The sequence below is a fragment of the Homarus americanus genome, unplaced genomic scaffold, assembly GCF_018991925.1.
Source record: "Homarus americanus isolate GMGI-L3 unplaced genomic scaffold, GMGI_Hamer_2.0 scaffold30535, whole genome shotgun sequence".
NCBI lineage: Eukaryota > Metazoa > Arthropoda > Malacostraca > Decapoda > Nephropidae > Homarus > Homarus americanus.
In genome coordinates, this window is record NW_024732440.1 from 10,036,290 (window position 1) to 10,051,597 (window position 15,308).

The 15,308-nt window shown below is 42.0% G+C and overlaps 1 protein-coding gene across 2 annotated transcripts in view; it reads left to right on the forward strand.

Moving 5' to 3' along the window:
- LOC121868805 overlaps positions 1–15,308 on the forward strand; it is a 213,782-nt gene that overhangs the window by 72,687 nt on the left and 125,787 nt on the right. For both annotated transcript variants that reach the window (XM_042369754.1, XM_042369756.1), the window contains exon 2: positions 5,116–5,213. In XM_042369754.1, the coding sequence (XP_042225688.1) occupies positions 5,116–5,213 (98 nt within the window). The remainder of the gene's footprint in view (positions 1–5,115; positions 5,214–15,308) is intronic.

Genomic DNA, 15,308 nt, shown 5'->3' on the forward strand with positions numbered 1-15,308 from the left:
TACGTGGGCCGGTGTGTGCTGTGTTAATGAGATCTTTTATGCCTAATATCTGAATCTTCATTAGATTGACTTCTTGACGTCTTCGTGATTTCCCCAGACGATAAATGTGGTCAATGATAAAAAAAAATGTATTCGTGCAATTATTTCTTATATTATTGAAGTGTTAACAAAACTAATATTAACACAAATTTGACTGCCACTTTAAGTTGTTTTTCCTTCCCGCTCATTCAATAGGTTACAGGAACCACCGGCGAGTTTTGCATGACAAAAGCTTAGAGAATAATAGATCGGTGCTGCTCCTGAACTGGTTTAAAAATTATATATATATATATATATATATATATATATATATATATATATATATATATATATATATATATATATATATATATATATATATATATATATATATATATATATATATATATATATATATATATATATATATATATATATATATATATATATATATATATATATATATATATATATATATATACAGTAAGGGGTATGTATAACGAACGGATCCTACTACGAATATTCCTATAACGAACGGTTTTACCTATAAAATTGAGAATGCTATAACGAACGAAACTCCTACAACGAACATAATTTAATTTTTTTTTTTTCTAATTTATTGTTTTATTATTACAAATATTAATGATATTCTTTATTTCAGGGGTTTAGATGCATATTTATGCACTTTTTTACAATTTTTACAATTTTATATTATATTTTTCAGTGTTAAGTGGTTGTATTTGGGGGCCTGGAACGGATTAATCCTATAACAAACGAATGCTATAACGAACAAGGTTCTAGAACCAATTAGATTCGTTATAGCATACCCCACTGTATATATATATATATATATATATATATATATATATATATATATATATATATATATATATATATATATATATATATATATATATATATATATATATATATATATATATATATATATATATCTTGATAAAATCACACGGGAAAATGGAAACAACGGAGTACCTTAGCTTTCGTCTTTATTCAAGACATCTTCAGAGGCAACTAGATTACATGGACAGAGAGAGGCTTAAATATACAGGGTGACCTAAAAACATGAGGTCAGGTCATAATGATGACATCCACTAATCCCCACACCAACACAACCGTAGAGGAGCTTAAGAGAAGGGTGGTGACGTGACTAGACAGGTCAGGTCAGAAAAAAGGGACCCACAAAATAACTGTCATACATCAAGATCAAAGGTTTTCAAAACGTGGATAAGATAAATCTTGATAAAGTCACATGGGAAAAAGGAAACAACGGAGCACCTTAGCTTTCGTCTTTATTCAAAACATCTTCAGAGGCAACTGGATTACATGGACAGGGAGAGGCTTAAATATACAGGGTGACCTAATTAAACATGAGGTCAGGTCATAATGATGTCAAACACTAATCCCCACACCAACAACACACCCCCTCCCCTTCCTTAGCCATCTCACTAATATTGACTCAGCTAAGCAATCAAATAACCATTTCGCTACTATATACCAGACGCTCCCCCGGCTTGACACAACCACTCTCCCTGCTTACCTACCAGCCCCCCTTCCCACTGACTTAGTAGAAGAATTTGAAGTAGCAAAACGTCTGGACAAACTAAAATTAAAACGCTCTACCACCCCCATTGACTTAACAATGAAACTCTTCAAGGAGTTCTCCCCGGAGCTTGCTAAGCCCCTATGCTCCATCATCAATGCTTCTCTCAGTCAAGCCAGATTCCCAGCTGACTGGAAGACCTATTATGTATCACCAGTGCCCGAGTCAACCAGCCCACAATCCTTAAATCAGCTACGACCTATTGCAATCACCCCAATACCCAGCCTAATCTGTGAAAGTTTTGTGTTCGACTGGGCTTATGCTGATATTGCAGGAGTCGTAGACCCTCAGCAATTTGGCAATATGAAAACTTCCTCCACCACTCACTGTCTTGTCAGCTTTCTCGATTACATATACCGCCATCTCGAGAAATGAAAAACGTCTGTAGCTGTCGCCTTCATTGATTTCACTAAAGCATTCGACCTAGTCGACCACAATTTAATCATCAACAAAGCTATTGACCTCAGGCTTCGGAGAAGTCTTATACCATGGCTTACAGACTTCCTCAGTGACCGACGCCAAGCTGTACGCTTCCGAGGGGCTGTCTCCACCTTTCAGTCACTCACCTGTGGCGTCCCCCAAGGCACCAAGATGGGACCACTCTGCTTCCTTATGCTTATCAATGATGCCCTAAGAGAAACCCCCGCTCGCTGGAAATATGTCGACGACTCCACCATTGGGATCAGTGTCAACAATTCTGCACCCGACTATACCGCCCTTCAGGATTTATTGAACAGTCTCCAAAACTAGGCCACCCACAACCACGTCACCATCAACACTCCAGGTTGTAGATTCCACGAAGCTCCTCGGTGTCACCATAGACAACAAACTAAATTGGAAACCACACGTCAGTGAAGTTGTCAAATCCTCCAGTTTCCGTCTCCACCTCCTCCGCTGACTCAAGTCCCTCGGAATTCCTGCACCCGAGCTCCTCAGTGTTTACTCAACATTCATACTTCCCAAGCTCACCTATGCCTCCCCTACCTGGTCTTCCTCCCTAAATGCCACACAACGTAAACACGTAGAAAAAGTGCAAAAGAGGCATACAAGATTATTCTCTCCCCTTCCTACTCCACATATCAAGAAGCGCTCAACACATTGACCCTTTCGACTCTCACAGACCATCACCACGACCTCATCTGCAAATTTGGTAAGAAGCTTCTGCACCATCCTCGACACCGGCTCCTACTACCACCTGAGATCCCTAGCCCGAGAATTGCTGTTCGACACCACAACCGCATCCAGCCCATACGTGCACGAACTGATCGCTATAAGAACAGCCCAGTCCCAGCCATTGTAAAAATTATCAATAACTTGTAATAAACCAGTGTATTCACTCCCAGTAAATACTACTTCTTGCACTGTCACTATGTTGAAATGCCCTGTAGTTTGAGCTTTTGCCCATCTAGTTATTATATATCTTATTTATATCACGTATGTTATTTGTATATTATTTGTAATTCGAAACCCATTCCCCAATTATGTAACTGTATATTTTCAGCCTTCTGGCTGCCAAGCTCTTTCAATAAACCATTAATTATTATTATTATTACACACGTAGAGGAGCTTAAGAGAAGGGGGGCGACGTGACTACTCAGGTCAGGTCAAAAATATGGGACCCACTAAATAACTATCCTACATCTAGATCAAAGGTTTATTGGACTGTAACAAACTAAGCTTGCCATGTACCAGCTCCCGTGTAATTAACATTTTCCTCCATTTATCCCAGTTGCTCTCTTACTGTCATTTAGTAGTGTTCCAATTACCTTTTTTTTCTGTTCACGTAAATATATGTAAGAAATTACTATTGCCAACATGAACTCCTCTTAAGTAAACTGCATATTTACCCCTTCATATCCCATTTACTTAAAATAGTCATCGCTCATTGCTGTGAATGGGTTCATGCAGTCAGGTACAATTCTGCGGACTCGTCTTCTGTGTTGTCGTCTTTGCACTTCCTCCAACCTTGCCTGTGCCTCTTGTCAATATTGGTCTCCTAAATTATTCCAAAAATTCCAGACGCAATCTGGCCAATTCATTTTTCTAAAAATTTTCTTTGGCCGGTTCAACCTGTTAGTTACAAACACCGGGGAAATATAAATTTTCACATGTTTCCAATGTCATTTTAAAAAAAATAATAATGTACAGTACATGTAATGCATAAAATAATAGAAAATGGCCTTAAAGTGCTGATATGCCCTTATTATATTGTGGTTTTTAGAGAAAACAAATTTATAAATGCCGCAATTTCAATATGTTTTATAATGTGACGGTCGTATTTATGGCAAATGTTTTAATAAGTTTTATTTATAAGTTAAAGTTAACCTATCCTAACCTTAACCTAACCTAGCATAACTTATCACATACCGTGGGCAAACTTACTATTACTGAGATGGGGGAAGCTGCTGTGAAGTCCTCTATATCAGCCAAAATACTGTATCATATATGCTTAAGTCACATTATCATTAAATACTCAAACTCCATCTCCCAGTGAACTTCTTTTATTATGCACCTAATTCAGCCAAATGGAAGTTTACCAAAACTAAATACTGTAATTGGTTATGGAAAATTAGAGCCTGTGGTATTTCACATATTATATCATGATCCACTGTATCAAAGGTCTTTTTGTATGTACAATAATGTTACCATCCTTGTAACAATGCCCTCCCAGTGAAATTTGCCTCTACCCATTTTATTATTTCTAGGCATAAACCTCCCCTGTTTATATTTCCCAGAAACTCACTTAAAAAACTGCTAAAAAGTTGCATTAAATAACTTAAATGTTTGGAGACGATTTTTTCCCAGTGAAATTTGCCTCTATCCATTTTAATATTTCTAGGCAAGAACATTGCCAGTTTATATTTTCCAGACAGAAACTCACTTATAAAACTGTTAAAAAGTTTAATAAATTACCGTAAATGTCCTCACCTGATTAGTACCAGCATTAGTAAGATGAGATGACTCCAGCAGCTTGCTCTTGGCAAAGACACATTGACAGGCAACACAGCTTTTGCAATGTCATAATATGGGCCGTAAAACAAATTATGTAAAAAAATTGATTTATAAAATTACCAATATGTGTTTCTTTGTACATTAATCGTATTGACTATAAATATTCAATAAAACTAACAAAATAATTATGAAGGTGACAAAAAGCAGCTCCTAAATACCTCTTCAAATTTCAGAAATATAAGTTCGTTTCCTGCCACCACACTCATTCGTGCGCTCCAGTAAAAGATCCTTTGTGTTTATAATTACGGTTTTCGACATGAGGACCCTCTTCAAGGGAAGATGTTATATAATAATATGGCCGTAATTCTCAGTATCAAGACATATACATAACGCCCAGCTGCATTTTCAGATCTTGCCGGTTCAATATCAGTCGACAGTCGATCAGTCGTATAACTTTATTTGTGCCATCACTGTCATTAGTGTGTGTGTGTGCTCCATAATAATAAGACAATTTTCTTTGTTACAGACGGGTATCCTGGTGGAGGTGGTGGAGGTGTACAAAGTCACAGCCGCTCCTACACTCTCCAACATGGTGGTCGACTGCTCACCTACTGACAACGTGGTAAGTATTTATTACTTTTAACAATCTCTCATGTTTGGGGTAAATTTACTACTGTGGCATTAGTAATTTTTTTTATATCACCAATGTCTTTATTTGGTAACTTTTTGACAATATCTCTTGACATTATCAGACCCAGAACATGAATTAAAATACAATAGCATCAATATTAAAAAACTGCATATGAAAATTAAATGAAATACAACATTGGATACATTACTACAGTATTTCCTTATAAAGGGGGGGGAGAGTAAACAGAAAATCACGCTTTAAATCCCCTCATCATATCACCTGGATCATACAAAGCCGATCTGAGGAAAATGTTTGAGTTGAACAGCCTGCCCGACATGTGGTTTCCGCATAACCCAGACTCAGAAAAATTATTCCAGCTAATCTACACCACAGAACTGAAGGATCGACTGCAAGCAAAGAACCGAGTAGAAGGAACGACTGTAGTCTCTCCTCGACTTATGACGGGGTTCCGCCCCGACGACCAGGTCGTAAGTTGAAAAGGCGGAAATAATGCATATACTGTACTGTAAATTCTAAAATGGGTGCCTCTTTTTCTTTTCAGCACCATGAGAACTCTCACTTTTATGCTTGCCAGCCATTTTAAAGGGAATTACAAACAACAAATTTGTCAGTACACAGCGCGATCACTAACGTTGGGACTCCAAAATACGTAATGTGAAAAATATTTTATACGACCATGGCCATCATATGTCCGGGTTGTCATAAGTCGAGGAGAGACTGTACATCAGAAATACAAGAAGGAGAACCTGAGAAAGTACCACAACAATTGCAGGAGCCAAAAGGTCCAAGGCAATCCCAAACAGGAATTGACAAGAAGAAAGTCGAAGCGGCAGCCAAGGGAGCTACCGCTAAACGAAAACCAAAGAGAAGAGAGGAAGAGATGCAGACAGTGGAACACTTTAAACAACCAAAGGCAGCAGAAGAAATTGGATTGAAAATAATAACAACTCCTAGATATGGAGTCCCAACATCCACACCAACGGGAAAAGCCATATTAAGGAATTGTGAAGAAGGTTAATATAAATGGACTTACCAAGACAGAAATTTAAATGAAGCATATGATTGACCCTAATACAGTGGTCCCTCGGTTAACAGCACAATTCGTTCCAGAAGGTTGCTCGGTAACCGAAAAATTCGTTAACCGAAACCATTGTTTCAATGGGTTTTTGGGTAATTGGTTCCAGCTCACCGAAAATTACATACAAACTAAAAACAAATGCATTAAAGTACACTTACTTTGAGGTGTGCATGTAGAAGGCTCCTGGTTGATGATGATGGGAATCAGAATGGGGGTGGAGGAGAAGGGAGAAGAGAAGGCATTGGAGTGGAAGAGAAGTCACCCCATGCCGCCATTTCACCCATAAAATTTTAGTTCACGGTGTAATTCAAGAATATTTTCTTCAAACCAACACTGCACTGCATTATGTATTGTCAATATGTAAAATATATTTCAAAACGACCAATAATTTGACTGGAAACACAGAAAAAAGCATTTATGTTGAAGAGTCTCAAACAAGATGTTCCTTCCTCTGAACTGGTAAACAAACTGACGCCAAGCTTGGTGTGTTGAGTGGCTGTTTGGCGCGCAAAAAACTAGCTTCCTGTACTGTACTTCAATTATGTTCAATAATTGTTAAAATGACTAAAAAATTTAATATAAAACTTTTAAAATTATTGAATAGTACAACCTTCTTGATATTTACTAAAATGGTAAGGAATTTAAGCCCTAAAACCGATTATTGTATTGGCATACTAATACTACAGCTGGTGGGCAGCCAAATGCAGGCGAAAACATGTTGGAAAAATTTTGTAAGGAATTCGTTAACCAAGGGTTTGCTCGTTAACCGAAGTGAAGAATCTTATGGAAGGTAATTCGTTAACCGGAATTTCATTAACCGAGGCGCTCGTTAACCGAGGGATCACTGTAGTTACAGGCAAAATAAGAATAACAACTATCGACTTCAGAATACGTAATAGAATACTCTGAATTTAGAAAGGTACGAAATGGTCGCCAAGACGACAGATCTTCCTCATAACAACCACAAGCAAAAATTAATAAATAATGGCTCCAACTCAATAAATAAAGACTTTAAAAATAATAACGTCATGGTCACGTTTGTGGAGTTAGTCCGTTCAACACTTAATTCTTCATATTATGCTACAGCGCTCACAAAACATGTGAATCATTTGAGTCCCTCAGTAGAGATGTCTGTTTTGTATCCACTTCAGGATGTGGTAGTTCCTCCATTTTTCTCTCATATACTCGCTCAGAGACTCGGGTATTTTTAAATAACTCAGGATGTTCAGGGAATTTGAAACTGTGAATGATTAAATTTATTGTACCTGTACAGTCAATTATGTATACCCACAGTAAGAGGAAAGAGCCTAGTTGTATTGAGTATATGTTGAAGGCATCTTGTATCTTATATGTAGAGTATTTTGTGTTAAAAGATTATATGTTGAGTACTCTGTTTGCCAGCTGTAGATCATATGTGCCGCGTGTTCTTATGCGGCGGCCGTTCGGAACTGAAGTCATTCTGTTTAGATATATGAACATTGGAGAATCCGATGGAAACATAGAAAGCGTTGCCAATCTTGGATTATAGAAGTAAGATAATTGTCTGAAATGTAAACACAAAACATATTATTGCTAGAGTTAACTGAAAAGCTCGGTTATCTGCTTTCCCCCCGGTACTGCTATTCTAAGTATTTATCGTCAGTTTTTTCTTGTCTTTGAGACCTCAGTCACTGCTTAGTTTGTAAAGCTAAACTTAGAAGATTAGACTAGGTTCGCAACCTAATTTTCAAACACCGCTATGTAGAGTAACTTAGTCTGTCGATTTTCTCTGTAAGTGACGACGTGGTAACTCACAGTTGGGATACGCTCGGTGGGAGAGAGAGTCAGAGGGCCCCTGACCTCACTCCACCCACGATTTCCATCCTGCTTACAGAGGTACTTAATATCTTATTTACTGTCTCTTTCTGTCTTAACTCTGACCTGTGGTAGCATGGCTCGAGGGTAAGACACGTGAAACTGTAATAATGGGGAAGCTTTATTGTTGGTACTCCAGTGTACGAGGTATAAGAGGAATGTGATGTGTTTAAAAGATACACCAAGTGATGGTGACTTTGAGAGACGTGCTGTGCCTTGTTGAGAAGTACATGAGTGTTATTCATGGTAGTTGTGTGTACTGGAAGTAGTCAGAAGTCTAGCAGTTTTGTAATAAACTATTTTTATTGTATGTTAGGGGTATTATTTTCCTACAGTGACCAACTGGAAAGCGGAGTCCCCCAAGGAGGATGCCTGTCGCCCTCACTTTACACAATACAGTATACACAGCAGACATTTCACCTCCAGCGGCATACAGCAAATATGTCAGGTTCGGGACTTACATAACCCAAATATTATCATATCCAGGTAAATCTACAGATATGATGGCCCACCACACAGCACTCGCAATAAAAAAACCTAAATGACTTTGAAAAAGAAGTGGAAATAAAAACAAACTAAACTAAATTCAGGATCATCCGTATAGCATAATTCAAAACTGTCTTTTTCTCCAGTATTACTAACATTAAAACCATGTGCATTTATTGCATAGACACAGAAAGGTAGCTAAGAAAGGTAGAAACCGCAACAAAATCCAGGCAAACTTAAAAGTTAAAGCAGATAAAACGAAAACAAAAAAAGTAAAAAACAAAGGTCTGACGAACCAATGATAAACAAAGGAAATGACAAGAAAAACTTTATGTAGCTATCTAGTTGAGGCCAGATTCTTTTAAACTCTACATCTACTGTATAATGTACTTCTATTTTCATCCCTAATTCCTACTTCTTCCTTCTTCTTTCCGATCTTAACTGAAGACACCACTGTCAATGAAGGTCATTCTACTCTGCGTTCTCCACCCAGCAACACCAACTCTCCTGAAGCTCCTGAACCACACAACACCTCTCCAGCAACTTACAGCATTTTGTATACAATATACGCAATTTTGAGTTTCCTTTCTCACCTCCACCCTGAACGCGAGATCTCCCTTGGGTTACGCGTGTATGTGGACCTAAAAAAAAAGAGAAAATAGATTAAACTGCACCACACACAACACACACACACACACACACACACACACACACACACACACACACACTACGCTACAATTGGTGACCCGCGGAGTGACGCACTGACATAGGATGGATGAGAAACGGACCTCTCTCTCAGTCTTCAATTACAACATCGAGGACTGGCTCATCCACGTGGAGGCAGCTCTCACCGGCTCTGCAGCTACAAACGAACAGAAGTAGTTGCCCTGGTCTTCCCTGCCCACAGAAGTCGCCACACAAGTCTCAGAAGTCATCACTAAGCCCCCAGATGACAACAAATTCGCAGCTTTACGAGATGCTCTCAACATGCGATACCAGCAGACTGGCACCAGCCTCCTGCAAGACCTATCCGGTCTCTCCCTTGGTAACTCAACGCCTGCACGTCTCTGGGATGAGATGCGGAAACTGAACTCCCGCCACACGGACAGGCTTCCTGACACTATCCTGCTCCAGCTTCACACTCAGAAGCTCCCCGCAGAAGTTCGCCTCTCCCTGTCAGCACTGGATTATTCAGCAACCTTGGGGACTTACGCAGCCACGGCAAACAGAGTCTTCCATGAATACACTGCTGTGCGCCATGCTGCCGCAGACAACTCGGTGGCCACACCATCACCTAGCTCTGGTCTTGTCAACCAGATCAACACTCCTCAGACAAGTAACATCCCACCAGACAACAAGACATGAGGGTCATGTTACAATCTCTACACCCCAGGATGGACACCCTCGAGCAGCTCTACTCCTCCAAGACTGCTGCTGCTCGTGCCCCACGCACTGTGTCCTACCGACCATGACATTTCCGTCCTGCCTCAGATACCGTTGCTATCTCCCAGTACAGTGCAACTACCCTCTGCTGGTACCATCATTGCTTCAGTGCCAACGCTAGATGCTGTGAGGCTCCCTGCAACTACTCGAGGAAACGACATCAACCGGGATTGGTAGACTCCACAACCTCCATCACTTCAGGCATCTCACTGCTGCATATCACCGACCGCATCTCCAGCAGGAAATTCCTCGTTGACACGGGCATCGGTCAGTATCATCCTTCCATCACCGCAAGACACATCGAAGCAACCCTCATATGACCTGTTCGCCGCCAACGGTACCCCCATCGCCTCCTACGGTACACACATCCCCACCTTAGACCTTGGTCTTCCCGACACTCGGCGCTGGTCCTTTGTGGTGGCAGACGTCTCTCAACCCATCCTTGGCTTTGACTTCCTCACCTTCCACAATCTCGTCGCTTACCCAAGCAACTTCTGCCTCATCCACGAGCCTACAGCACACACAATCCGGGGTACACGTGCCGCGGTCACCGACACCATCACCTGCCTTTCTCCGTCAAACAAGTTCTCCGACCTCCTCAAGGAGTTCAAGGAACTTTTCTCACCCCGAATCTCTCCACCACCATCGACTTCGGAAATCTTCCACCACATCGAGACTACAGGACCTCCAGTCTTCTCACGCACTCGCCGCCTTCGCCCTGAGCTCCTTAACGCAACCAAGGCGGAATTCAACAGATTCCTGCAAGACGGCATCATTCGACCTTCAAAGAGTCCCTGGGCCTCTCCTTTTCACATGGTTCCAAAATCATCATCCAATGACTGGAGGATATGTGGTGCCTACAGAGCCCTGAACCTCGTCACCAAACCTGACAGGTACCCTATCCTGCATGTCCAGGACTTGCACCACAAACTCCACGGCCAGAACACCTTCTCGAAGATCAACTTGGAGCGTGCCTTCCATCAGATTCCAGTGGCACCTGCAGATATCCAGAAGACTGCCCTCACCACTCCGTTCAGTAACTTCAAGTATGCCTACATGAGTTTTGGATTACATAATGCAGTTCAGACCTTCCAGAGGTACATGGACTACATTCTTCGCAATCTCGACTTTGTCGCTGTCTATATAGACGACATTCTCGCTGCATCCCCAATGCCTGCCGAGCATCATCACCACCTACAGCTCCTTCTCCAACACCTGCAGAACAACAACAACATGAAAGTTCATCCTGCCAAATGCATCTTTGGAGCCTCCTCCATTGACTTCCTCGGTCACAGAATCTTGTTGAATGGCATCCAACCTCTCCCACAGAAGGTAACTGCCATCAAGAAGTACCCCAAACCTGAGACAGGGAAGAAACTCCGAGAATTCCTGTGTTTAGTCAACTACTATCACCGCATCATTGCCCAGTCTGCTAACATCCTCACTCCTCTCCACGATCTTCTCAAGGGATTCCCCAAGAGTTCTCGCAAGCCTCTCACATGGACTGAAGAGGCTTTTACAGCATTCAACACTATCAAGCAGCACATCACACGCCTTACCCTGCCAGCTCACCCTGCCATTAACGCCCGGACCACTCTTACAACAGACGCTTCTTCTACTGCCGTGAGCACCGTCTTATAACAGGAGAACATCGGAACTCTCATGCCCATTGCCTTCTTCTCACAGTGGCTTCAACCTCCTCAACTCAAGTACAGCGCCTTCGATCGAGAACTCCTGGCCGTATACCTTGCTGTCAAGCATTTCCAGCACTTCCTCGAGGCCCGTCAGTTCACCATCTTCACTGATCACAAGCCCCTCTTCCACGCCTTCGCTTCAGGCCTCCCAGACACATACACTTCGTGTCCTTCGCCACTTGGCTTACATCTTGGAGTTCACCAGCGACATTCAACACATCAAGGGCAGCCACAACGAGATTGCCGACACTTGTTGTAAATCCAGCATTCTTCCCTCCTCTCCACCCATGGATTATAGAGAGCTCCCCGTAGCTCAAGAGAACGACGAAGACCTTGTAGACATCTCCCTCAGGTCTCGCCCTCCAAGAACTCCCTGTTCCCGGCACGAACATCAAGTTGTGGTGCAACATGTCCTGTGGGCAGCCTAAACCGTTCGTGCCTCACATCCACCGCCGCGCCATCTACGACCGCATCCATGGTCTCAGCCACCCAGGTGTACGGGCCTCCCAGCGCCTTCTCACGCAACGTGTCGTCTGGCCCGGCATCAAGGCCGACACTCGGAAATAGGCTGCCCAGTGCCTGGCCTGCCAGTCCTCTAAGATACATCAATACACACTGGCTCCTTGAGAAACCTTTCCTGTGCCCAAAGGACGCTTCCAGGTAGTGCACCTCTTCGTAGTGGGACCTCTTCCAGCATCCTGCAGGAACACCTACTTATTCACCTTCATTGATTGTTTCACCAGGCATTCCCATGCCTGATGCTACATCAGAGTCAGCCATCCCCACTTTCCTGTCTGGTTGGGTCTCCTGTTTTGGTCCTCCCACGACTGTCATCACTGATCGAGGAGTCCAGTTTTAGTTACAACTCTGGCATAATCTCCTGCAGTTCCTCGGCACTACCAGGCACCACACTACTTCTTACCACCCTCAGTCCAGCAGCATGGTAGAGCAGTTTCATCGGCAGCTGTAGGATGCCATCAAGGCACAGCACGACCCCTACAGCTGGACGGATGCTCTACCCTTAGTGCTCCTTGGCATCCGCGCATCACACAAAGAGGACATGGACTGCAGCCCAGCAGATCTCACCCTAGGCAAGCCCCTTCGCCTACCCGGGGACTTCTCACTTACCTTGACCACTTCACTCCTGCTGCCCATCACGACCTACTGCAAACACTATGACAAGCTGTTTCTACATTCAAAGCTACTGCCCCACTCCAGCCTTATGGATATTTTGCAATATACGGGTGCACCAGCAATGTTCAAATCCCAAGCAGAGAGCACAACAAGTATTATAGATTTCCCAAAGTTAACAAAAATTTTGATAAATGGATAAGTGCCTGCAAGCGTTCTGATAAAATAAACACCACATTAGGCTAGCAAAGAACTTGTTTGAAGAGAATTCATATTTCTTTTGTTTCTCCTTAATTTTGGAATGTTTGTCTATATCCAGGCATCTACAGGAAGGTGAGACATTCATCTTGCTATATGTGGCCAAAAAGAACTCTGAACAGTTTTAATAATCTTGAGAAAACTCAAATACATTGCATCCGTACTTGGTTTCAGGTGTTAACACTGCGCTTTTTTCAAGCTGAGAGGGAAGATTCTTTAGTTTCTTAATTCTGTAATGTCGGTCAATATCAGGTCATCCAGAAGACTGAGTCATTGTTCTTACCACATCTGACAAAAAAATAATAATGTTGCCCCAAATACTGTATAAGAAAAACCAGAATTACATCACTTAATTCACCGGCAACGATCATGATGCTTAACACCGAGAGAAACTTGCTATATTTTTTTAAGTATACATTGTAAGACAATGTTCAGTTGAGAATTGCAATTAAATGCCAGGTAGTGACGTGTCCTCCTCATATTACTTATTAAGTAATTATTAGATGTTTTAATTGCCTGTATGTTGGCCTGGCGAATTATTGCTAGGCATTAACATACCTAGGTTAAAGCTAGGCGTCGCATTCTGAGCTATATCACAAAAACTGGTTTTTAGAAAAACCAGCTTTTTTACTTTTACTTAAAAACTATAAATTTCTGACAGAAATTTAGTTACCTGGTGTCATTTACTAAATATTGACCTTTTCTTACAATATCTTTTTTTTTTTTTTTTTTTTGAGGATTATGAGAACGTAAGGGATTCATTTTGTTAAAAGTGGCCACAGAAAAGCCTTAGCCGTACGAGTATTCTAAAAAATGAAACAGTCAAATGTCAACCAAGGCAAGGCTTTAGTCCTTGGTCACCCTCTGGTCACCACAGGTAACGTGGCGTCATTGAATGGGGCGGAGCTAAAGTTTATGACATTATGGCGGTGTGTCCTTACTGTATATAGTCCTTGGACAAACACCATGTTGATACCTTTATGGCTTATGTGAAGTGCTGCTGGACGTAGGTACCAATGTACCTATCCTTCTTCGTTTTTTGACAAGCGCTGGCCTTCCCCCGATTTCTTGTACAGGGTACTGATAACGACGCGCCTTACGCTGCTGTGTTACCTGGGGTACTCCTGAGTCCACGCTCCTAGCCCTGAGCATCATATCACACTCATCTGTGTTGTGAGTTGCTGATTGATGGAATCCACACCACAAACCTGCCGCCGGTCCTGGCGGAGACGTAGTCTTGGCCGCCGCCAAGTATGTCTTGGGTGCTCCATGTTTTTGCTGAGAGCCGGTGGGGGGATGGTTCCTCTTCTTAACTCTAACACCACCACCCTGGAGCTGGTAACAATCATCGACTGTATGACCCCTCGTATTACAATGGGTACACCACAAAGCCCGTCGATGTTTGTTACCTGGGTCATAATGAACCTGGTGTTGAACAAGTGGCTGCATTGGTGGTGCAGGTGTTGTAGCTTGCTAAGTACGTGCCGTCAGAGGTCGAGCCGTCTTTGGCGCAAGTTTATTTGCGTAATCTGTAAGCAAGGCAGACGGTACATACTCCACTTCCTTGGCACGACAATATATTGGGTCACTAACTGCCATCAGAAAACTAATGAGTACTATCAAGTTTTCCACATTGTCCGGTGACATCTTGCCGTCGTCATCATACCATTGTGATCCTCGGAAAGTTGCTCGCATATCCTGTTTGACCTCACCAGCAATTGAGACAGCCCACATCAGCGTTTCTGCGTGAACCATAGGTGCTAAATTATCAAGCCACCGAAAACCCAATGTAATTGGCCGAAGTGGGACCCAGACTCAAAAATACCAATGAGAGCCCATTTGAAATTATCATATTTAGGGTCCGCCAGTCCACTCGCATTTAGATGCAGACTCGCAAAGCTATCCTGCGGGATATGAGAATGAACGAACTCTTTCTTATCATTATCTTCAGTAATATGGACATTGCGCATAGTATCTTCACATGCCCTCAAGAATTGCGTTATCCTGTAATCGTCGTGTCCTATAAAATCACGAACCTGATCCCCATGTGGTATCACGTGAACAACACTAGCGGGATTAGTAGACATGTTATTGTTAGAAGCAGCCATGCCAACACACTTA